A 25,464-nucleotide genomic window follows, 5' to 3' on the forward strand; every position below is an offset into this window, starting at 1 on the left:
TCAAATTTTATGTATAAAGTCACCTCTGCTTGACACTTATTATAAATATTTAAAAAATATAATAAGTTATATCTGATAAAGGAATAAATGAAAACAATCCCAGTAATAAAATACTTTCGTGCAGGAAAACATTTGTGCGGGCTGTAAGTTTAAAAAAGTGTTACGGAAAAACAATAATTTCATGACTTATCATTTTATGTATACTCCTAGTCTCTCTCTATCTCTCTTTCAGCGTTACGTCAAATGCGCTTGGAGCTTAAGAGAAATTCTGGTATGTACGTTGATAATGAACGATATATTTTACCAACTTTTATAGCAAATCATTAAGACATTTTATCACTTAAATCTTAGTGATCTCTTTTTAGCTCACCTAAGCATACGTCGTCCGTCGACATGCGGTGTGCGTCGTTAATAATATCTTTAAACAGTATATCAACTAAAACCAATGACTGTACATTAACCAAAATTTTCAGGAATGATTCTTGGTTGTTCCCTTTTTCAAAGTTGTGTAAATTATTCAGGTCTATTGTTTTACCTCACAGGGTCAGAAAAGAGGTTTCCAAAATGCAAATCTAATTTTTTCTTTTACATTCTTGTCTGAAAGAACAAGGCTATAAACTCTTATATTTGTGATATGATAACATAAATGACCTAGGTCATCTACCAGAGATGTTCGATTTAACCACAAACATTGCCATGTGTTCTTTTGTAAACAAGGAGGTTGTGGTGAAATTTTATCGTAATTAATTTGTGTTAGACAGGTTGGAGTCATAAAGGTATCTATCTGTTGCACCCACCCCGGAATGTCATGGATTTTTCGTATATTTATATATAATAAAAACTAAAAATAAAATCCCCTCTGAAATGAAAAAGACTAGAAGCAAGCTATTTGGACCTCCATCAGGTGTTCTCAAATAAAGCACTGGGTCAGTCAAAGTTGCTCTTATGTTTTAAAAAGAAAATCAAAACAATCCCGGCCCTGGGGATAATGAGTATTCCTTAAACAAGTTAAACTTAAAATGAGGTTTTTCTGAAACAGATAAAGCTAGATATAAGATATTTGACCTGAAACATTATCTGTTGGACATGTATCAAGATTGATTACATTAAAGCCTAAGGGTCAAAAGGAGACTCAATGACCTACTGATTTGTTATTTAATTACAGGTATCAATTTGAGCTATGTGATATAGGCTGACCTAGTTTTATACCAGGTGACCTTCTTTCTTGTCCTTTGATGTACAGCTACGATCTAATGACCCACTTTCTAGGGCGGCATATTAAAGTTGCATCGTCGTATGTCCCCAGTCTACATTCGTGCCTGGGCTGTAACTTTGTCATTAACTTGAAACAAATGTCTATCACATTAAAAACGATGCGTGTAAGGCAAATGTCACTTCTTAGAAGATCAAGGTCACACTTAGAGGTTGAAGGTACACATACGTGTCTGGACTGTAACTTTGTCATGCATTGAAGGTTTTAAAATAATTTGACACAAATGTCTACTATATTATGATGATGTGTCACGTCTAAGACATATGTCTCTACCTAAAATGTCAAGGTCGCACAGTTTAAAGGTTCACATTCTCACTATAATGTTTAAGGGTACACACATTTTTGTCCAGACAGGAACTTTGTCATGCATAAAAATATTTGTAAATAACTTAGCATACATTTCTACCACATCAATCCGACAGAGTGCGTTTAAGACGTATGCCTCTACCTCCGTTCAAAGCAACTTTTAAAGTTTGAAAGGTACTCATTTTCACAAGAAGAGTTTGAAGGAACTCATTCGTGTCCGGACCGTACTTTTGTCGTGCATTGAAGGACTAATTTGGCGCAAATATCTACCACATCAAGACAACGTATCGCGTTTAAAGCCCATGTCACTACTTATAGGTAAAGGTCACTTTTAGAGGTTGAAGGTTTACAAAGGCTTATGTTCCTATCTCCAAGTTGGTAAGTTTGCTATGAATTGCACTTCCTTTAACAAGAATGATATTGAGCAATTAGTTACTTTTATTATCTTCGTCTTTCCATAATACCTTTCTGCAGTACTTTTTTTAATTTTCAGGTGTAGAATTTAAATCAGATATCAGAAGACCTTAATATGACCTAGTGACCTACTTTCTTGTTTTTGTATTGCTATGAATTATTACCATGTTTATAGTAAAGATTAAAAAAATATACTCTATTATATCTATCTTCTTCAAAGAAAAAGTGGTTTATTGCTTTGCATTTGTCTGTTGGTCCGTCAGTTTGTAGACCAAATGGTTTCCAAACAGTAAATAAAAACGCTTAGGCCTAGGAACTTCTGATTTGGTATGGGGATGGTGTTTGACCGGAAGATATTGTTTTTAAGGTCCTCAGGTCAAATTGACCATGAATGTCAAATAGTTTCCAATTGATTTCTCAACAACTCACAGGTGCATTGGTCTTGAAGAGTAAATACCCCTATTGATTTTCGGGTCAAGGGGTCAAATGTCTACGTAATTTTGACCTTGTAGGTAAAGGGTTTCCTGCCCTAAAACTATATATTTACCAAAGCGCGCATGCTTGAGATGGATGTTTTGGAAAGTTGACATTGTCAGTAGTAAGCTCAGACCATTAAGTAACAAAATTACTAGAAATGTCATATCTTAAACTAAATACTGGAGGAAAGCACAAATTGTGAGTAAATATATAAGACCCTGGGCATAATACCTTAAACTCAAACATTTTCAATTATGCTGCGAATCGCAAAAAATGTATGTTGCGCGGAAACAAATATTCAATTTACCAGTAATACTAATAATTGAATTAAAACATTTGGTACATGGCATGAAATATAAAACAAAACACATTAGGTACTTTGTATACTACTTAACTTCAGGGTTGAGACACACTTGTACTTTTAAGGAAAAGAACGAGCATTAATTTTATCTCCTGTTATCAATAACATCAATCCTAGTTTCTTTCTGGTACGTTTCTATCTCTGAATATTGTTGTTGTAGTTTTTAAATGGATCCCTCAGAGTAAGAATTACATATTCTAAATCTGATATAAGATGGCTTATTTGCAACATCATGAGTACTTCTAATTGTTGACGTAACATCTTGTTTGTCGTTTGATGTTCTTGAAAGAGGTTGATGTATAATTGCTAGAGTCATGTTATTAAATAAGTGCTAGAGTCATGTTGTTGGAAAGAATTACTATTCATAAATATTGATTAACTTGATGATAGTAAGGAACTTGAATCTGACGGAGCTGATTGCGAAATTGTAAGAAAGCATCAAAGGAGGGATTGGAGATCGAGTTCTGGAACGAACATAAGACGATGATGGAGGGCTTGTAAAAAGACAAAGTCATTCTACATAAAGGCATTCCAAAGAATTTCAAAGAAAAGTTTAGCGGTCGTATGTGCAGTTTGGTTCTTGGCAGGAGGGATAGACTGAGCAAACAGCATGGCGACAAACAAATACTTTGAACATTTTCTAAATTTCCCAAATTTCTTAGCTATTGAAGATGAAGGGTGAACAAGCTTATTTTACTTGTAAACTGACAAGCTTATTCCTCGAAAATGGCCATTAAGAGACCATAAATGTGCCAAAAAGGATCCTGTACGTTGTTTCCACACTTGTATATGTTTATAATTATGCTTCTAAAACAATTTTCAAACATCGAAGAATATGTAACATATGTACTGCAAATATTTGTCCTCGTTATATGTAATCATTAGAATATATGCATACATTTCTTATTGAAAAAATTGAATGGATTTATAATAAATAAAGTTAGTAAGTAAGTAAGTAAGTAAGTAAGTAAGTTAGTAAGTGTAAGTAAGTGTTAGTAAGTGTAAGTAAGTGTAAGTAAGTAAGTAAGTAAGTATTTTATGTGCTTCGACCCACAAATGGTTATGTGACGAAGCGAATAAATGGGGTTACCCCATGTGGGGTCTGAAGAAAAAAAAAAAAAAGTAAGTATTTTATTATATTGACATGTGTATGACAGTTTACAAATAACGAAATTAAATAACATAACACCCGGTCCAATGGACCAATAAGTCACATGAAACATATGTACATTATAAAAAGTTAAATGAAATTATTGTACTGTATTTCCAATTTGAAACTTTGTGCAAAAAATACATAATTGCAAATTTATAAAATCAACAAGTTTGTTAAACTTAAAGGGTGTTAAAAAACTAAGGGCATAAAAAATCAGGTTATTCAACTGTTTGTATGATTACCTGTTGCTTTGTGTCAATATCGTAACTGTTGACGAGAAAAGGGACAGAGTACCCGTATACTATCCGCGGTAAACCAAAATTTTGAAAACCCCTGAAAGGTTTTGAGAGTATTCGAGTACAATTATTTTTAATAGTACGATTAAGGGAAACGGTACACACTGGAAGTTATAACTAGTGATCTCTAGCAAGTCATATGTTCTTTCTCACTGTTAGAAATATATATAATAGAAATAATAGTGTTTTATCGCCAATGTATTGGATTAATGAATTGCTGTCTGACATTATATCATATCAAATCGTATCATATTTATTATTTATAGTATATCAAATTATATCCCTAGGGTCAAAATTGGTCCCGTCCCGGGGTCATTGATTTTCATTTTATGTATTTAGTAAAAACTTAAAAATATTTTGTCTTAGAACTTTGATATTTGGTGTATAATATTATCTGAAGGTCCTCAACAAAAATTGTTCAAAATTTACCCCTAGTGTTAAAATTGGCCCTGCCGTGGGGGGGTTAAAGATTTTCCTTATTCGTATATATATAGTAAAAATTTGAAAACTCTTCTATTCCGATATGACATAGACTAGAGGTTAGATATTTTGCATGAAACATTGTGTAGTTGACCTCTATAGAGAGGTTGAAATTATAGCCCTGGGGCACAATTGGGCTATAAAATATGGACAATGTGCACAGTTTAAAATTTAATATTGAATTTCGATATCAGATGACCTTGATTTTGACATGAGACCTACTTTCTTGTTCTTTAATGTACAGCTATGTAATTTTGACCATGTGCACAGTTTTAAGTGTTAATTTGAACTATGATATCAACTGACAGTCATGAAATAAAGGCCATGGGAAATATGACCTTGACCTCCAAATCCGCTAGACTCAACCAAATAAAGTTCAATTGTACAGAAGCAAAAAAAATCAGTTCTTACCCTACAATTTTGTGATGTATTTATGCGGTGGCATAGCGTTTTTCACATATGCAATTTTATTTTTTAATTCGAAATACTTTGAGAATGTGTCCATTTTAGACCAGTCCACTTTAAGATAACGTGGAATCCGACACAGCTTTTGCTACATTTGTTCCGTTATATTAAGCGGTTATGAAGTTAGTATGATTGTTACAAATTTCTTACAAACTTTATTATAATTAACTAAATTTGATTTAGTTCTATGCGTGCAAAATATGTGTACATTTTAAAAATACTAATATTTGTTGTTAACGGCATTAATTTATGACATTTAGTTTTTAAGACGTTCATACAGTAACAATGATTAAATATCATTATAGTGCCTTGATCATGTCGTAAAAAGTACATTCAATAAAAAAATGTTTTATTACCAATTTAAACAGATAGTAAGCAGAGTAAAACATAATTTTCTTGTGTGTGCATTTTGATTGTTTTCTAGCCGTATTGTTCGAGTAATCCTAAAGATAATTGCCTGCTTTTAGATTTGTTTTATAATTTAGTCGGTAATATAAAGGCTTCATAAATTCTTAGTGCATCTTTTAACATTACAACAATTTTAGTTTCGCACTAGTATCTTTTACTTACTTTGGAACCACATGCCACTTTCCATTGAGTACTTGTCACATTGAACGTTTTAAGATTATCAATTAAACACATATGAAGTTGTTCATAGCTGCCCTTATACCCTCTATTAACAGGTATAATCAAACTAAACCTTCAACGTGTAAAATTTGTTGTTCTGGGTGTTGTGGTTCCCGTTATTTTATTTTTGTCCTATTTGCTGAGTGGCATCATGGCATTAGCTCCTTTTGATTAGGAATCCTTGCATGAGATGAAATAGTGATAACCTTTTTGCATGTTATACTCACGGAAAAATAGAACATATAGAACTCACATTACGCTTTCTTTTCTGTAAATCAAGATATTCACCGTTCTTTTTAAAATATACATATCAACGCCCTTTTTATTATTTAATATAAAAATGTATTTGTTCTTACTTTAAAATTAAAAATTTGTTTTCAAATTTGAGTTTAATGAGTAGGACCCGACAGTAACATATGGATTCCTATCATTTTATTCTCACACAATTCGCTTAATAATTTAGCCGGAAGTGAACACTTCAATTAACTTCCCTTACTATCGGCACGTATACTAGAAGTCAGTTTTACATGACGTGACCAAATCGACCAGATACTTTAACAGAAAGGGAAAGGTTTGAGTGGGTAGTGTTTTGTCTGGTGTATTTTGTTAACTCATATTTATTACCTAAATTTAAAAACAAATTTTCAATTTTCATTTCGTTAAAAAACTTACACAACAATATTATATGGTTTAAACCAGATTAAAAACAGTAATGAAAGGAGATTGGTAGTTAAAAGTTTTAAAAATATCATTTACTTATGAAACATAACTTTAATACATCAAAGAAAAGTACAGATATTAAACAATTACTTAAAATGGTCACAGTATCCATTTTTACCACACCTGGTTAAGTAAGACAACACCAATATTTTATATGTATAACTGTTCACTCACTCATTACAGTTGCACAATAATAAATATAAGTCTATCTCAACTGTACGGGAATAACCGCAAATACACAAATCTTGGTAACAAATCACCCAGCCGCAATTCGCCGGAGTAACAATCAAAACATTTGTACACACAACCTTGGTAAAATGAAATAACTTCTGTAACAACATGACTGAAAATCTAATACATTTGCTTCTATTTTTAAGATAATGAAAGTTATCTCTGGTGGCCAACCTGTCGCATCAAGTACCTGATCCAAATATCTGGAAAAAGTGATCCCTCGGAAACATTAAAAACAGCAAATGTGCATGCGATTTGCAGACTCGGTTTGATTGAGTATGTACATAAGGGATAATGAAAAAGTGCAACATTTCTCACGCCACTAGCACTGGCTTGAACAGTGCTCGATTCTCAAAACTTTAAAGTGCTGGACGAGCTGTACTTTATTCTCAACTTTCAAAAGTGCTGAACTCAATGATCCAAAGGAACAAGAAAAATATAACAACGCTGAAGTGAAGTACGGGGCAACTTTTTTTCGGCTGCCTCACAACACTTGACATCACTTTTGTGTTGTATAAATATCTCGAAAAAAGTGATCCCTCGGAAGCATTAAAACAGCAAATTGACATGAAAATTGCAGACTCGGTTCCATTGAGCCTATACATGAGGGATTATGAAAAAATGCAACAGCCCTCACGCTCTCAAGACTCACCTTTGAATAATGCCCATGAAGGTCAAATACTTCTTGTCTGGTCCAGTAGTGTTCTTGTTCCTTTCGTAGGCACGTTTAATAATATTAACAAACCATTTAGAAATCTAGTCTGACGTTGCACTGAATGATGAAGTTTAATAACACTTAAGAAAAGTTTAAGTCATTTTTATAGTCTTTAATCCTAAAACTTTCAGTCTTTTTCTAGTAATTAACCAAAGCCCTTTTTGGGTCAGGAAAATGTGTCCCTCGAAAAAGATGGAACGAATATCTTTCTTTCTAGAATAATTTCTTGGTCTGTCTTCCTTAGCCAAACCGGAACGTATAAAAGTTATTCGTTTCTTCTGAATATTATGTTACCTACCTAATTACTAGCATGCAGATAACTGCAACGACGAAAACAGGAAATATCTATTAAAACACCTTCCATGTATAAAACTTCACAGATGCGTCCACCATCGGTTTAAATTTATCTCTTCTAGTACCTTTTTGCCATGAAGTTTTTGTTTATTCAGAAAATCCGTTTGATCTGATTGTTTGTTTGATTGGGTTTTACGTCACATCGACACAGTATAGGTCATATGGCGACGTTCCAGCTTTACTGGTGGAGGAAGACCTCACGTGCCCTTCCGTGCCTTATTTCACAACCGAACGGGCACCTGAGTAGAACCACCGACGTTCCTTAAGCTAGCTGGATAGCTTCGTCATATGAAAGAATCTAAAGTCCCTGTCGGGATTCGAACTAACAGCGGTGAGGGGCAAGTGGCTTGAAGTCAACGACCTTAACCACTCGGCCGCGGACGCCCTCCTTTTGATCTCAAGACTGTCGATAGAGGCCATGCAGTCAACTAAAGACCATGAGGTCTTGTGAAATATTTTCCCCTTGCACAGATTCTGTGACACAGGAAGATTTATTTGTGCTATCAACAACAGCTGTGGCAACCAGTACTATCTTGGCCAATACGGGGCTAAAATCAGTCTTCAGCAGAATAATTTCATATGGTTCAATACTTTTAGAATTAAATATATATTCGGAAACGCATATGCTCTGTTCTGCAATGCAATAGACAGGGCATGCAGAGCAAATGCTTGGGATTGTAGAAGCCATGAGCAAAACCATGTTGTTTGTTCGTTCTCCTCAGTTGCAAAAAGAACTATCAGAGGTTGACCTCAAAATGTTGGAAATTTGAGATGTAACTGTTTTAGTCAAACTCCATTCTGTATCCCACAATCCTTAAATCTTCCATTCACCATTATGTGAACTGCTTTCAACACAATGTTGTGATTCAATGCCAGATCCAATAACTCCAAAGTTAATAGAGCAACGAGTCTACTTCTCGATCTTTGACCAACAACCTTTAACGAAAAAGTTGTTCATGTGACCACCCCATCCCCAAGTTCATATCGTATCGGTGGTTGCAGATACTGGAAAGGAAAAGAGATCTTCCCTTGAAATGTTTTAATCTTATAACCACCAACGGAGCTGATATCTCAGCTATGAGTCACGGGTATATATAAGACAAATGCATTCCTGTCGGACTCCAAGTCTTGAGTAAATGAAGCTCTCATGAATAACCGTGCATTTAAAATTAAATCTAAACACGAGGCTATCAAGTCCAGCACAATCATATACTGTTGTGCTGAATTCGACTCTTTTATCAAATTTAGAACTTGTTGCTTTACATTCCTTATTCTCTCTTGTGTCGGATATACTAACACTTTTGTTGTAGCCAATGTAAGAGAAGATCTGAGAAGGAACGGGATAAGTTGTTTTCTTGTTTTTCTTGTTTACTATTTACCCTAGTTGAAAAAAGGAGTTCTAGAGTAATCTTTACATCTGACATCATCTTTGAAAAAGTCTGATTGACAGCTAACCAGTCGTCTAGAAAAAGACCTTGTTGTCTGAGATGTGCTACAATGTAGACATTATATTGCAAAACACCATTGGAGCTGACGTGGGGCCGAAGTGTAGGCCCCGGTATTGGTACAATTGACCTTTGAAACAAAAATGGAAATATTTTCTGTGACCCTCGAACATTTTTATATGAAAATAACCGTCTTTGAAGTCCAGGTTTATTACATAATCCCTTTTTTGAACTAGATTTAAAACTTTCAAAATTGTATCCATTTTTAAAGTGAGGTTTCCTGAAATACCGGTTAAATGGCTTTAAAGTTATCACGGGTCTGATTAAACATTTTTCATGGAACTATGAACAACGTTCATTCAAGACATCCTTATGAGAATTGTCCAAAGAAATACCTTCCTTCTTAATGAAATATGTTACCGTAGCATCTTCACGAAAAAAGTCAAGTAGAATCTGAAAGTTTTTTTCTCTCATCAAATTGCCCTTTATTAGAATCCTTGTCTTCATCTGACAAATAATTATCCCCATAAATTGACAAAATGTAACTGTTAAACAAAGCATGATTTAAATCCGAATCACTATCCGACTGAGAATCTGTGCCATACTCAAATTTAGAACATTTCATTGTGCTTCCAAAAACATCATATCTGGACCGTCTTTTAAGTGGAATTTTCGGCGTATTAATACCTGACTTCGAGCCTGTAGGAAGAACTTCATCTTCCTCTAGTAATTATTAGTATCAACAAACAGTTGATTTGTAACCGAAGCGAAAATACGAGAAAAAAATCAGGAACGATTTTGTCGCCTAAAAAAGGGAAACTGACTTCTAATACACATGCCGGAAAAAAGGGGGGTTAATTGAAAAGTTTACTTCCGGTATAATTGTTAAGCAAATTGTGAGAAAATAAACGTAACGGAATCCATATCATACTGTCGGGTAAGTTTACTACGAAATAAAATTGTACGGCTCGAAATGAATACATGAATGTCATATCTTCTAACTATTATAACACCTGTTCTTACGTACAAAACATTATTTCCTTCCTAGATGATTTACTAAAGCTATTCCATTGTTATTTTTCTAAATATTTTAATTGCACATGTATAAACGGCAACCTGGTACTTGTAACTTTTATAAGGTTTATTAGCCCGAGGCTATCTTCTTTTCAATGGACGAATACACATTGATACACAGAATATAAGTAAAATAAATCATTCGTTATTTTAATTTTTCTTATCTAAAAAGCCATACGTGTGCAAAGACGCCTTTTACTATTTTAATATCATAAGAGTGGAAGAGGGCGTTGAGGCGGAGTGCTGTCAAAGAACCGTAACTCTGTTTTGCCTTTGCCCCGTTTTTTAAATTATCTCTACTTTTAGAAAATCATGTCCGGAGCATAATCTGAAAGCTTTAACAAATTATGCCAAGGGCTTTCCAGTTATACTCCAGACAAAATATACGGACAGACGGACAAGGCGGCGACTATATGCCCTCCCTTCGGAGAGCATAAAAACTACTTCTCTTTAGAAAGCACAATGCAAACAGTTTAGATATTTTACTTGAAACTCACTATCATACATTGTCCAAATCATGGTCCTAAGTTCAAGAAAAATATTTTCCATACCACCAAGGATCTAAAGTTCTAAGAGTTTGTGCCGTGATCAATCATGGCTACTCGTTGTAGATGGTCCGTATTGAGATTTGATGTTGAGGTGTTTCATAACTTGTAGATTACCCTTATTAATTTCAGGGTCACCGTGGTCTTGAGTATTAAAGCTTGTACGACTTATAACTAGAGAATGCTAACAATTATAACATTAAATTTGCAAGCTTGTCATGACTACTCAAAGACTCTTGTCTTTTTTTAAATAATTCTGTCAAACGTCAGTCACGAAATCTTGATAATTGAATTTTTGGATCAATAGACTACGGCCTATATAGTCCAAAGGTTGATGTTTTTTGGCTTGTCATAAAAAGCGAATGTCACTGCTGATTTTGGGGTCAGGAGGTAAAAGGTCAAGGCTACCTTTACCTTGTTTTATTTAAAACATTGTCCAGAAAATACATATAGATTGCTTTTCCTACATGAGGGTAGGGTAAAATTAAGAAGTAATGTATCTCTAACAGTGATTTTATCGCTCAATAAAATCACTTTTTGGAGTTCAGATGCTAGAAATTATATCACGAGGGTGTAGGCTGAGTGATATAATGATGATCATCCGAACGACAAACAATGATTCAATAAAGCGATAAAAATCACCTTTATGGATATAATATTTCGATTCTATCACGACATCAACAAATAAATGCTGCTGATATTAAGCTAAATTGCTCCTTATTTGTTTCCGTATTCATTTTCAGCGCGTCACATTTTAGTGGTTACGTCATGTGTATAATTATTACGTGACATGTCTGAATATAGAACGTCAAACTGTGATTTTATTGCATAATGGGGGGAAAATGCGGGTCGTGTTAGAATTGTGAATAATTGATGCAATGCTTGAAATATTAATAGATATTGTGATTTTGTTTTCACATGACAGTATGTTAATTCTCTCAAATTTTATAATATCTGATTATAAATTACAAATGCAGTAGTTTACAATGATACCATTATGGCTTAAAAGTTGCGTTTTGGGCCACATCGATGAAGGTTTCCGTCTTCTGCAGTTCCTCCATCGCGCCGTGTAGTTTCGTTTGTATCCCGTTTGTATGCACGTTTTGGAACGATTGTACATTGTTATCAGTGTAATGTTGTTTGATAGCCATATCTTATCTAACCATAATTGCGACACCTTTTCTTACTTTTCAGTTGCCTATGAAGAGATGTCTCAATACATTGGTAAGTATGTAGTGTACCATATCATTACATTTGTGTAGTTCATTGGTTTAAATGGATAGCTTTGTAGGGAATGTCCATTCGAATAATTTTAATAGACACAACATTGCAAGCTTTTAAATCGTTTCAATAAGTATAAGAATAACTCCTTTATAGAGTAGCAATATTTCAACAGTTGTTTCTTTTGTTCGGGGCGTTTGTAAATTGTAAGCCAGAGACATCCATTAGTACTTAAGAATAAAACAAATTGACTACCTTTCAGAATAAACCAGTAGTAGTTTATAAACATGAAAACATTTTATTTTCAAAATCTATGTCAACAATTTGTGACTGAATGTTTTAGATTTTAGGATTAAAATACTGATTCAATGAAATGCCCTTGTAAGATACATGTTTATCTCAGAAGTATCATGGCTAAATCACTTTATATTAAATATATTAAAATTATGTTCATTCCGGGTTTAATTTCTTTCAAATTATTTTAAGCTAAATTTGCATGCTTCGCTACACTTAAATCATATAATAGTAAATTAGCAATTCTTAGTACACACTTTGCATAATTGACCATAAGATGTTATAAATTTTCATAAATCGTCTATATCTCAAAAGATTTCATTACTTATTCTGAGTTTTCATCATAATAAATAGAGATACCAAAATCATTTTCACCCAAATTATGCACATCAGAGCTTTGAGAGGCAAGTGGTTTGTATTTTACGGCGGGCGATATCAATTTAACGAATATTCTTGGTATCTTATATGAAAAGAAAACATGCCGGACATTTTAAATGAAGTTTTATTACAACTGAACACTATTTGTTCTGATACATTAAATTCTGACATAAGACAAGATTCATTATAGTAAGTGATTCATTTATTATCTTATTCCACTAAATGTGTCTGTTGCTGCAGTTCAGACTTTTTGTTACAGAGAATATCCGAAGAAATCGGCTCATGGAGAAACTCAAGCTATTCTTAATTCTGTTAGCTTTCCTCCTTCATTCCGGCAACGATGACTACAAACATCTTGCAAGACCAGAAAGGTAAAACATGAATTTGCTTATGAAATTTGAATTAAATGTGTCTTTTATATATCGAGTGTACACATTATAACGTTTTACCAACAACCAAAAATGATGTTTAAACAATTATTTTCCTTAACGACGGAACTAGAGAACATTATGGATACAGTCCTTTAGTACGAAGGCCGCTAATATCTAGTTTAAGACCATTATTGATTTTGAAGACAGTAAGTTATTGAAAGGTAAAGGTCACCGTGACCTTGATTACTTAAAGGTTATCAGACCAATATCTATACTAGATTACCTTAGCCAACAGTAATTGAATTAGTTTTAGTGTTGAAATTTGTCACGATTAGAAAATTAAAGAGGAAGGTCAGCAAGTCAGTGAGCACTAAAAACTTGTCTGACTAACATCTAGAGTACAGTATAATAGATTTTGTTACCTTTGAAAGTTTAAAGGACATGGTTAAAGATGTTACAGTTTTCTGTGCTTTCCAAGATAACATTCTGTTTTCAGAGGAGCGCTTTGTGACTAATTGTTCCCGTACCTTTATCTTATAGTCACCTCCAATACTTCCATTGATGCAATTTCACAAATGTTTTAATTAAAAAACGTAACAATAGTGTTATGAATATAAGTTTGTTAATTACGAAAAGAATATAAAGAGTGAATATTTGATTTTTTAGTGATAAGGTTTTCTTTTTAGTTAAATGTAAAATAACGTCATTGAATAGAACTAAAGTAATGTCTGAATAGTTTACGATGTGTGCTGCAGTTTCATTACCAAAACAAAATGTCGTTCTAAAAGAATCTCAAAGATGACAGTTATTACAGAGTGTAAATTAGGAAAAATGATTATATACTTTCTCATCTCAGTATCTTAAATCTTTGATTTTATGAAAATGAAAAATATATATGAATGGTACCATTATAATCGATATTTTTTAAACTGAAACTTCAGTAACGGGGTTCATCGCGTTGCCATTTTATAATACCGCAGGAAATGAAGTGTACAACCTATTTGTCTGTAATGTAAATCAATGATAATTGTTTTTAAAAGCTTTATTGTCATTTATGTCCGTTATACATATATAATATCAGATATGTTTGAAGCTAACTACGAATCATATTCTTAGAGATTTTTCATTATAGAGGGCAGATCAATTGCATTACTGTATATCTGCTTGGAAATGATGGGGCTCATTCTTACAATGGAAATGGAATACTGTTAACAACAACAAGAAGATATACTCGATTAACTAACGAGGAACTTCTTGACGAGATTCGACCTGGTAAGATCAATGTCCGTGGGTTGTGTCCTTACATAATATATTAACATTATCTTTTGGACAGTGTTTAATCTATTTGTATTTTGCTTTTAGCAAAAGCAAACATATGTTGCCTTACATTGAAAGGGGTTTCTTTATTGTTCCCCGGGTTTTCGAAGATAAAAGGGGGATATAGTAATAGGCTCTGTCTGTCCGTCCGTCCGTCACACTTTTGTGTCCGGTCTATAAGTTTGTCATATATCAAAGGAATTTGAAATAACTTAGCACAAATGCTTGTTATAATAAGACAATGTGTCATGCGCAACAACCAGACCCCTACCTTCAGGGTCAAGGTCGCACTTGCTTATTCAAGGTCAACAGTGTCTATTTGAGGGTATATGTCGTGTCCGGTCCATAACTTTCTTATCTCTGAAGCGATTTTGTAAAAACTTGCCACAATTGTTCACAATTATAAGACAATGTGCCATGCGCAACAACCGGTCACCTACCTTCAAGGTCAAGGTCACACTTAGAGGTAAAAAATTAACATAGTCTATTTTAGGATATTTTTTATGTCAGGTCTATAACTTCTTCAAAGATCAATGGATTTTGAACATATTTGGCACAAATAGTCACAATAATAAGATGATATGTCAGGCGCAACACCTGCACCCCTACCTCCAAGGTCAAGGTCACACCTAGAGGTCAAACAGTAACATAATCTGTTATAGGGTATATTTTGTTCCAGTTTTCAACTTTTTCATAGATCAAGGGACTTGTAAATACCTAGCTCATATGTTCACAATAATGAGACGTTGTTTCGCGTGCAATAACCAGTCGCCTACACTAATATTATCTGTTATAGGGTACATTATGAGTTCGGTCGTACAAGGTCACACTTAAAATTAAGAGATATCATAGTCTGTGCTTTCGTATCCAGAGAATAACTTCGAATGTATTAAAGATAAACTCTGTATAGGATAATTGTTCCCTGCATTTTGGAAGAAAAAAGGGGGATGTAGAAACGGACTACTTCTGTTTGTCCCATCAAAGAGTTTTGAAATGACTTAACTAAAATGCTCTGTTTAGGCATAATAAGACAGCCTGTCTCACGCAACTGTTAGATGCGTAACGTGTTTTGCACGTATAAAAGAAATCTCCAGTGTCATACCATGGAAAAATACGCTACATCCTGTTGTTAACACTGTTCTGTCCTGTTCTTCACAGGATATGTTGTTCACAGGATGTGTTTCGTGTTTTGTTTAAGACGATGCAGTGTAGTCAGAAGGTGAAAAAAAGCCGAATGGTATTTAATTTCAGTACTGTATATTTACCTTATAATGTCGTGCATGTCAAGCAGCTTTGTCATGTTTGTTGTATATAGAGCACGACAGAAACTTTCTTGAAAGTGAACAATGCATAAGCTGACAGTAGTAGAAATGTATTCAGCCCATTACCATATACCATATATTTCATATCCTGATGTATTATAATAGTAAGTATATAGTTTAGACTATTTTATTGAATTTTTCACATTAATGATATTATAGTAACTATGTAATTTAAGTCTTTATACTTTTGATTTGGTTCCCCAATCTTCCATGTTGTCTTTCAGAGACACAGTTTACAAATAATTATGCATTATTTACTTGTGGTTGTTTCTGTCAACAATGCAGTAAGTTTTAATCCTGTGTCATATCAGTTGTTTTTTTTTCAAAAAGATAAAAGAATAACTTGTGGGGAATATTTTTTTAGCTTACTTCAATGTTGCATGGCCTACCTCCTACGTCCTAAGGTGTGGGACGTTGATAATTCTGTTACAAGTTTTTGTTATATCTTGTTGTTTGATTCAAATTACTTACAAAAAACCGCATCATGTTATTTACTTATTCACCTGGAAAGAAGTAAAGCACACCCCGGAAATTTAAAATCGGTTGTGATTGAAAGCACTGTCATGAGATGACAACTTAATTGAGCTAAGAAATAGTAATTTGATAGGTAGCAATAACACTTTAGTAATCATAAACCAGTAAATCAATGAGTTAAGTTTATTCATATCCAAATTATTGAAGCATAAGCAAATGTGTTTTTACCAAAAATGTAAGTGTATACAAGTATGGTGTTGGAGCGTTACAAACATTTAATGGTGGATACTTTGTAAATGTAGACGATTATGTAACCAAAAATGACATTATAAAGCCAAATTTTTAATAACGTGTGTAACCGCCACGTGCCCTAAACCCTTCTCCGCTCATCCGGCATTTTGCCTCAATTTCGACATGACCACATCTTTAATTTTATTTGGGCAAAGGTACGAACCAAATATAGTCAACCTGCAACAACTGGAACAAGCTCTGCACCAAGAATGGCAAGATTTACCTCAACACTTTAATGGTATTATGAGGAGAAGAGTTGAGGGCACGTGGCGAACTGTATTGATTGAACTCCTTTACTTGTACATGTAACATGATATATGTCATTTTAATACATACGTGAATATAATACAATGAGCACATACCATATACAGTGTAGATGAGAATGATACTATGAACAAATGTGACATTTTAATCATTAACATTTTTATATATTACAACTTAGTCTCTTTTTTTAAATCTCCAGCAAACCTTCCGCTTGATGTCCTTCAGCGACAACCAACAGACAGAGAGATAGGAAGAATGTCGGGGAGAATAGGACAAGAGTATCGTCTACTCGCCTATGAGTTGGGACTAACACGTGTACAGTTGGATCACTTGACATTAGACTGTCCAACTACTTTACTACGAATAGAGAGAATGTTTTTTATATGGAGGGATGAAATGGAAGGCAATGCAACCTTTGAAATACTTGTAAATGCGATGGGTATGCATGGTATCAATACAGACATCGTTAACCAAAGTTTGGAGAGGGCCTGATTTCAGTTTCATTCCCAACACTTCCTGATCAAGCTTGGTCAGCTTATATTGTGTAACTTTACGCTCTCATTTTTACTTCTTATAAAATATCGCATATCAATACATTTCTTTGACATAATGTCCCTTATTTTGAAAAGGTATTTAAATAGATTTGTTTATGCAAATGTTAAGCTTGCGAGTTATTGATCAAAATCAAGTGATCAAGGTGACTAAAATTGTTATAATACGCTGTACGCAGTTGAAACTGAATATGTGAAAAGATATTAGACACTGTTACCAGTCTAAACAATGCTGTCTTTAAATTTTTACAGATGTGATTTAGCGAAAAAAAAGTGCATTGCCCCTATATTTAAAGGGCATTGTACTATTTAATGTATTAATTATCTTAAAATGTCGTTTATATTATAGCTTTTGGAAAAAATGTAGACTTTATAAATAAAGCTGTGATTATAACAAAAACTTAATTCCAAAAAGTAACTTCTTATCGACATATAAAGCAGCCAAGGATTGTCAGATTGACGCCAGTCAATTTAAAAATAAAAATGATAGAATCCTACTTTCACCTTTTAATTTGAATAACAATAGATTAAACCACAAACATTTTGTTATAACAGGGATTTTGTGGTGAAATTCTTATTGTATCCACTAATCTGATTAGTAGAAGTAGACAGGTCAGGGATCTATGCATATTCTTTGGATCATATCTTAAAAATGCTAAAAACATACTCCTACTTATAAATTTAAAAAAGATATAAGAATAAAGAAAAAAAATACAATAAAAAAAATCCTTAACAGTTGTATGCATTTTTTCTAACAGGTGTGTTTTACATTAACTTTAATTTGACTTTATCTCAAAATATGAAAAGGTCTTCTTTCTATTAACATGATAAGTTTATTACAGTCTTGAAAATTGTTTAAAAAACTACATTTTATTTTATTTAGTCTTTTTTGTTTTATACATTGTTTAGAAGATTGTATTTTCTTATTCACAAGTATAGATGTCTACATCATAACGTTATATATATATATTGTTGATGAGAGAGAAGAAAAAGCATTATCATTTGATCTTTATACATGTATTTCATTGTGTTACTTTGATATTGCTTATTGGCACATTATGCACCAGAAAATCTTTTTTTAATTTATACTTCTCAGAAGCTTTGCATGGTTCATGTGTATTATTATAGTTTCCACAAATAACTCATAGGTCAATTACCTGGACCACTTTTTTTCTGTTGCTTTTTGGCAGTAAGTAGATTCAGAGAAAATAAGTAATCTGTAAGGAAGTCAAAATGGTACTTTGGTTACATTTTATGACAATTATTTAACATTAAAAAAATCATGTTTGACCTTTCTATAGAAGTAAAAACATATTCGTTTCTGATGCGTAATGTATTTTTAAAACATGTACTATCATTTATATATATATATACGGATTGGTTAATAAAACATTCTTTTTTATATGCCTCATTTCTTAATAAATTTAGTCACATTTGAAACATTCATAGTTTTCCCAACATATTTTTTGAACTTTTCATAAGAATTTTATATTATTATACTGAAATGTTTATCTCATCGAAACGATGTCAAGTATCGGTATTTCAGGTATCACTAAGTATAGGTTAGTGTTTAATAATACATATAAACAAAAATAATTGGTCAAGCCTGCCACAGGCAGGCGACCAATTATTTTTGTTAATGCGTATTATTAAACATTAACCTATTTAATGATCAACATTCTTTTTTTTTTTCAACCAAAAACAAGGCATTTCTCTAAATCACCGATAGCTCCGCCCTTTCGCTCTACAAGATGTCTACACCTTGTCAAGTTTCTAATATGTCACAATTATGGCCCTTTCAACATATAATAAGGCACATAATTTACTGAAATGTCACAGAATTTATACCTTTATCTACAGTACCTCTATCATGTTTCTATAAAATATCTGGGGAAAAAAATCTGAGAAAAATACATTAGAGATTATTAATTGATACAAATTCGTATTAGCTTCAAGTTATTCACTAACGTTTAAAATCCCTATTGATTTGCTCATTTGAAAAACAGTTGACTTGTTATTTTTCTGTGTGTCAATTTAGGTTTACAGTTGGAAGGGGTCCATTTACAATGTGTTTTCCAGCCAAAAATGTAAACATTGTATTCTAATATCCAAGATTGTTAATGCAGTTCATTCCTATCAAGTGAAAGAAAATAATGTTTTGGTTACTTTTTCTAGAAAATATAAAGTTTTAAACAGTCAGAAATTTATAACAGACATTTTTTCTTAGAGTTAAAAGGATATAAAACGTTACTATGTAATCATTTATCTTTGCGTGTCCCACATGTATTATCTATGTAATAAATTAATTGATTGATTGTATCCTCACATTTAGAAACACCTGACCTCGTTTAATTTTTTTACGTTGGCATTGTATTGCTTACCTAGATATTTTACAATTCAGAGTGCAAACCACACATCTAACTCCCCCCTAATATAATGCATTATTGAAATTTGTTAGACTGGTTAGACGACAGACTAAGTAAATTTTATTTAGTTTGTACATATTAACCAAATTTAGCCTTAGCAGAAATTTGGAAAATACTTCAATGTGATTGGACAAAAAATTATGTTGATCATTAATCTGATATTTAGAAGTAGACAGGTCAGGGGTCTATGCATAGTTTTGTTTTCCCTCCCGATACCGAAGCATAAAAATCACCGTCATCAATTGTTGTCAAATATTTTCTACTAAACATTAAAGCAGAAGAAAACTGTCAATAAAAAGCTCATTTGTTATCTGCTTTACCTTTTTGTATTATAAACATGCATTTTTTTTGATCTTAGCTTCTGATAATGCTAAAAACATATTCCTACTTGTAATTCCTTTTTTTTAAAGAATTAGATATACATGTAGAGTTCGCTTTACTATAATAAAATAAAATTAAAATAATATTAAACAATATTATATACATATCTTCATCCGTCTTATGCCTTTTGTCTTACAGGTGTTTATTTAGTCTTTTTGTTTTGTTTTTTATACATTGTTTAGAAGAGCTTTAATACACCTTGTATTTTCTTATACACAAGAATAGATTTCTACATCATAACGTTTTATATATGTTTTGTTGGTAAGAGAGAAGAAAAAGCATTATCATTTGTTCTTTATACATTTATTTCATTGTGTTATTTTGATATTGCTTATTTGCACATTATGCACCAGAAAATCTTTTTTAATTTATACTTCTCAGAAGCTTTGCATGTTTCATGTGTATTATTATAGTTTCCTAAAAAAAATCATAGGTCAATTACCTGGACCATTTTTTTTCTGTTGCCTTTTGGCAGTAAGTACATTCAGAGAGATTAAGTAACTGTTTGGAAGTCAAAATGGTACTTTGGTTACAATTATTTAACATTAAGCACTACGTTCTTCACGTAACAAGCATTTTACGTTCTCGAAAATAATTATTTTTTAAATGTTAAAAAAATTAATGTAGAAGTAAAAACATATTCGTTTCTGATGCGTAATGTGCCTTAAAAGACATGTACTATCATACGGATTGGTTAATAAAACATTCTTTTTTTAAATGCCTCATTTCTTAATAAATTGAGTCACATTTGAAACGTTCATAGTTTTCCCAACATATATTTTGAACTTCTCATAAGATTTTTTATTATTATACTGAAATGTTTATCTCATCGAAACGATGCCAAGTATCGGTATTTCAAGTGCCAAACTGCAAGAGTGGGGTAAAAGACGAAAGATGAATATAGAAAAAAAGGCATTTTTAAAAGCTCTTTATTTTTAATTGCGTAATGGATTATAAAGATAAGGTAAAATGTTAATATTATTGACTTCACATGTCAGAGGCACCAGTCAAGGTCAAATTGAAAGAAGAAAGGTTTGATTTCAGCAAATGTATGCCTTGCCTTTCTTTCTTTTGAATAGCTCGATGAATTTTCAGGATGCTTCTCACTTACAAAAAAGACTTACATGGCAGAGGTCGTGCTACAATGCCAAAGTTAAATTTTCAAGTTTAAATTTTCGGTTCCGATTTTTTTTTTTTTTTTTTTTTTGGAAAACTAAAAAATCCAATGAAGAGATGTTCCCCATGCGGCGCCTCACATGTATTTTCGATTTCAAACAATTGATAAATTCAGACATTGTAAGGGTTGTCTGTAGCAAAACAAAGCTGAACCTTATTTAAAAAATACGATCAAACAATGACAACATTTATTCAACATAAAGCAATATCTAACATCACTTTAAGCTGCTATATTTGCATCTGTAGTAGTTACACATGAAATATAAACACTACCATAAGACAAAAGAAAAGTCACAATTAAACACGTACAGTAATTTAAGAGAGAAACTTGTTTTGTATAAGTAGCTTTTGTATAATTAGAAGTTAAATAAATGTACAAAATGTAAAAAAGAGAAGTAAAATATATGAATTTATAAATATTTTCAAGAAAGACTAGGGAAAGACAATAATTTATCAAGATTTTCGAAGTTTATTTACAAAGTATACGTATTTCGAGATATTTGCTATTGCTGTTTTTTTTTCTTCTTTGTTGTCATCAAGTGATCAAATTTGTTTAAAGATTACCACGTGTAATAATTAAGTGGCAGATATTTGTTTCGAATATTTTAGTATAATGGTCAAGTTAATAGGAAGTGATATTACTTTTCAATCATATTTAGATTATAAAATTGACATATTCTTTCGTTCCTTATTACATAATTATATTTTCCTCGTTCAATCTCCAGGTTATGTGGTGATAGGCAAAACCTAGTTGGTACTATTCTGAATTTTTGTGTATCGTATAATTATCATGGTATGATGCAAGTTCAAACGTATATGTAATTTTTCTATCTAAATCACTTAATTTCATGTTATATATTTGTTTGACAGTAGAATTTCCATTCAATTGTGGAAACCTACACCAACACCTTATCATAGCCTACACCAATACCTGATCATAATCTACACCAATACCTGATTATAATCTACACCAATACCTAATCATAATCAACACAAATACCTAATCATAACTTACAGCAATACCTAATCATAACTTACAGCAATACCTAATAATAATCTACACAATACCTAATCATAACCTACACCTATACCTCATTATAATCTACACCAATACCTAATCATAACCTACACCGTTACCTAATCAGTAATATACACCAATATCTAATCATAATAACCTTTCTTACTTTTTCATTAGTCACCATAAACTCCTATTAAGTTTCTGGAATTATTTACGACAAATACTTTTCGACAAAATTTAGTGTGAATCAGTCGTTTCCTCCCTATATTTTAAAGCAGTAGTTTAATAAAGATTAAGTCAATATATCAAATAATGTACATTTTTCAGAAAGCGTAAATTCGAGAATTGATCAAAAACAGAAAATAAACGATATAAATTTCCGCTTTTGATGCATGTTCTGCAATACACTTTTGCGTACTGTACCATGTATACCTGTTACCGTTTTTTTTAAATAAAAAGGATGAAACAACCTCTAGGTTTTCGCCATCAACTTAGAAATCGTGACTTGTCTTTACAAGTCTTCGCTTTTCAGAGATCATGACTTTGGCTTTACTTGTGTTTATTTTAATCAAAATGTATTGCTGTAATTTTTACATCGTTTAACAAATGCTTTAAAGATTCAACTGTGGTAGTAAACAATACTAACAGTTCGTTAAATGAAGATAAACCGTTAATATCTGTATCGATATTTTCCGTTTTGTCATTAAGGAACATCATGAATATTAGAAAATAACTTGTGTCTCCATGCTTGATCCCTTGACGTGAGGTGATGAAACTGGAATTGACTTTTCCATTATGTTCCGATGCAAAGCGATCAACAGAATACATAAATTTTATAGCATTAATAATTTTGTTCTTATGTTTTGATTTATCATTTTTTGCAAAATTTTATCGAACCTTGTTTCTTGATTAAAAAAATCGCATAATGCTTCATCCCGCTATTTAATACATTTTGATATGATAGAATGTAAAATGAATATACAGTCTACCGTTTTTTCCCTTTTGAAAACCAAATTGACAATTAGATAATATTTCATACTTTTCACTCCACGCGGTTAATCTATTTAAGAGTATTTACAAGTAGTTTGTTGATAGAATGTAATACGTTTCCTTCTAGATCCCCACCTTAAAATGCATCGTGATCAAATAGATAACACTTACATCAATTCACCGCTCACGGAACTTTTTTTGGTTAAATTAAACAGTCTTATATATGATAAAAAGAAAATTTGTTTAGTTAAGTGTAAGATCAAAATATATTTCACCTCGTGAACACAAAAAGTTTATAATTCATTCGTGGCTGCGCTGAACTAAACAAATATTCTCTTTTTAATAAAATTGAAAACAAATTCTTCAAGATGTAAGTTTATCTTATGTCGAGGGCTCAACGCGAAACTAGTCTATGTGCATTTTTTAAAAATGTTCAGGAGAAGGAAAAAACTTTCTCATTTGTTACATTTTCAGAATTTTTCAATATAATATAGATATAGTATGTATTTAAGAGAACTTCAACCATACTTATTTCAGTTTTGATAATCTGTTCATTAAAAATGATGTTTTAGTAAGAAATGTCACATAGAATAGTTTCGCGCCAGAATATTGTCATATATGGCTTAAAGACTGAATGCGAAACTATTCTATGTGATTTTATTAAAAAAGCACACTAGTGCGTCAGGGTATGTTATAATAACAATATATGATAGAAAAACAGTTTTTTAATGATCTTATGAAAAATTCACATAGACTAGTTTCGCTCTGAACTTTGTGAAAAAATTGACAAGAAATTTTGTGCGAAACTAGTCTAAGTGATATTTAGGATATGAATGTATGGCAATTAAATGTTTATTTCTCTTTTTTTTCCATTTCTATAAAGTTATATCAATTAAAACATACAGAGCTTTGAAAATGTTCATGTTATATCAATTTTTTTGCAAATTGATTTAATTAACATGCATTTTTGTGCTTTGTGCATTTAGAGATACAGTCGGTAGAAATGAAATTCAGTTCAGGCTTGAAAAGAATTATTTTATAATTTGATTAATGTTAATTTAACTCATACAGTGCAAACAATAGAAACATTACTTATATTTTATATATATATATCTGTATCATAGAAATCAGTATTAATTACATGACTTGGTTTCACAAACTACTGTTTATAAATTCTTTATAGGATATGACAAATGTTATCCTTAATCCTACAATATGACAATTTTCCTTCTTACTTACAAGCAGACAAGACAAATGTAAGTCATCTTCAAATATTTTTTTTTAATACAAAGGTAATTTAGTAAAGGGCCATCCCTTTCTTCCCCCACTCCTCTCCCAGACAGCAATGGCTGCCATCTTAAAATGACGCAGTTCACAGAAGCCTGTTAACCTAAGTCTTTGATGAACCTGTGCATCATACCATGTCATTCAGCTCACTTTTGATGAAGAAAGAAATTCTATTTTGCTATATAGAATTTCTATCCAATGAGGGAACATAACTAATAGAGTTTCGAAGTTGAAAAGGGGCATAACTCCTAAAAATTTTGCTTGCAAGATAATGCTCTTGTCTAACATCTTTATTTTGATATGATATGAAAGCGTTCCAAGTTTCATATTGAAACCTTAGATGGTCTTTAAATCATTAAACTTAACGAGCAATTTTAATAAAAATTGTATGTTAAAATGGGGCATCTGACACCAAATATATAGCTTTTAGATTAATGCCCCTTGTGTCACAAATATTCAAAGTTTCAAACTTTTAAATTGTTTGCATTTGGGACTGCAGTCAAGATTTTTCAGATTCCCAACAATAACAAGACCGACTCAGCCATTATTACAGCTCGACATTTTTTATTCGAAACAAAAGAGCTAAGAATGAAAAGCAGTCAACCCACTGTGCCATTTAAAATTTCGTTTTAATGCATACATCTAGGACTTTAGGCATATCACAATGCAACAAACCATCCATGAATCTTACATCTCTGATCTTGGGGAGTTGTAACCCAAATAATGTATTCTATCTGCTTTGGACTAGAGAAAAGAATATGATAGTT

General features: G+C 32.2%; 1 protein-coding gene across 2 annotated transcripts; it reads left to right on the forward strand.

The window, feature by feature from the left end:
• The first annotated feature begins 237 nt into the window (after positions 1-237).
• On the forward strand, positions 238-20,944 carry LOC132752492 (uncharacterized). Of its 2 annotated transcripts, XM_060742820.1 has the most exons (5): positions 238-271; positions 12,131-12,160; positions 13,089-13,200; positions 14,333-14,472; positions 17,068-20,944. In XM_060742820.1, exons 1-5 carry the CDS (start codon positions 244-246, stop codon positions 17,358-17,360), a joined length of 603 nt encoding a protein of 200 aa, XP_060598803.1. In that variant the 5' UTR covers positions 238-243; the 3' UTR covers positions 17,361-20,944. The 2 variants fall into 2 exon arrangements, with proteins under 2 accessions (XP_060598803.1, XP_060598801.1); XM_060742818.1 differs by lacking the exon at positions 238-271 and having other exon boundaries at positions 11,366-12,160.
• The last annotated feature ends 4,520 nt before the right edge of the window (positions 20,945-25,464 follow it).

The sequence above is a fragment of the Ruditapes philippinarum genome, unplaced genomic scaffold (assembly GCF_026571515.1).
Source record: "Ruditapes philippinarum isolate M1 unplaced genomic scaffold, ASM2657151v2 ctg7587_1_1_1_1, whole genome shotgun sequence".
Lineage (NCBI taxonomy): Eukaryota > Metazoa > Mollusca > Bivalvia > Venerida > Veneridae > Ruditapes > Ruditapes philippinarum.

Coding starts and splice junctions, on each gene's coding strand:
- LOC132752492 (XM_060742818.1), top strand. CDS start 12,031: ATGCACGTTTTGGAACGATTGTACATTGTTATCAGTGTAATGTTGTTT. Junction 12,161..13,088: donor AGAGATGTCTCAATACATTG/GTAAGTATGTAG, acceptor TTTTTGTTACAG/AGAATATCCGAAGAAATCGG. Junction 14,473..17,067: donor TCTTGACGAGATTCGACCTG/GTAAGATCAATG, acceptor TTAAATCTCCAG/CAAACCTTCCGCTTGATGTC.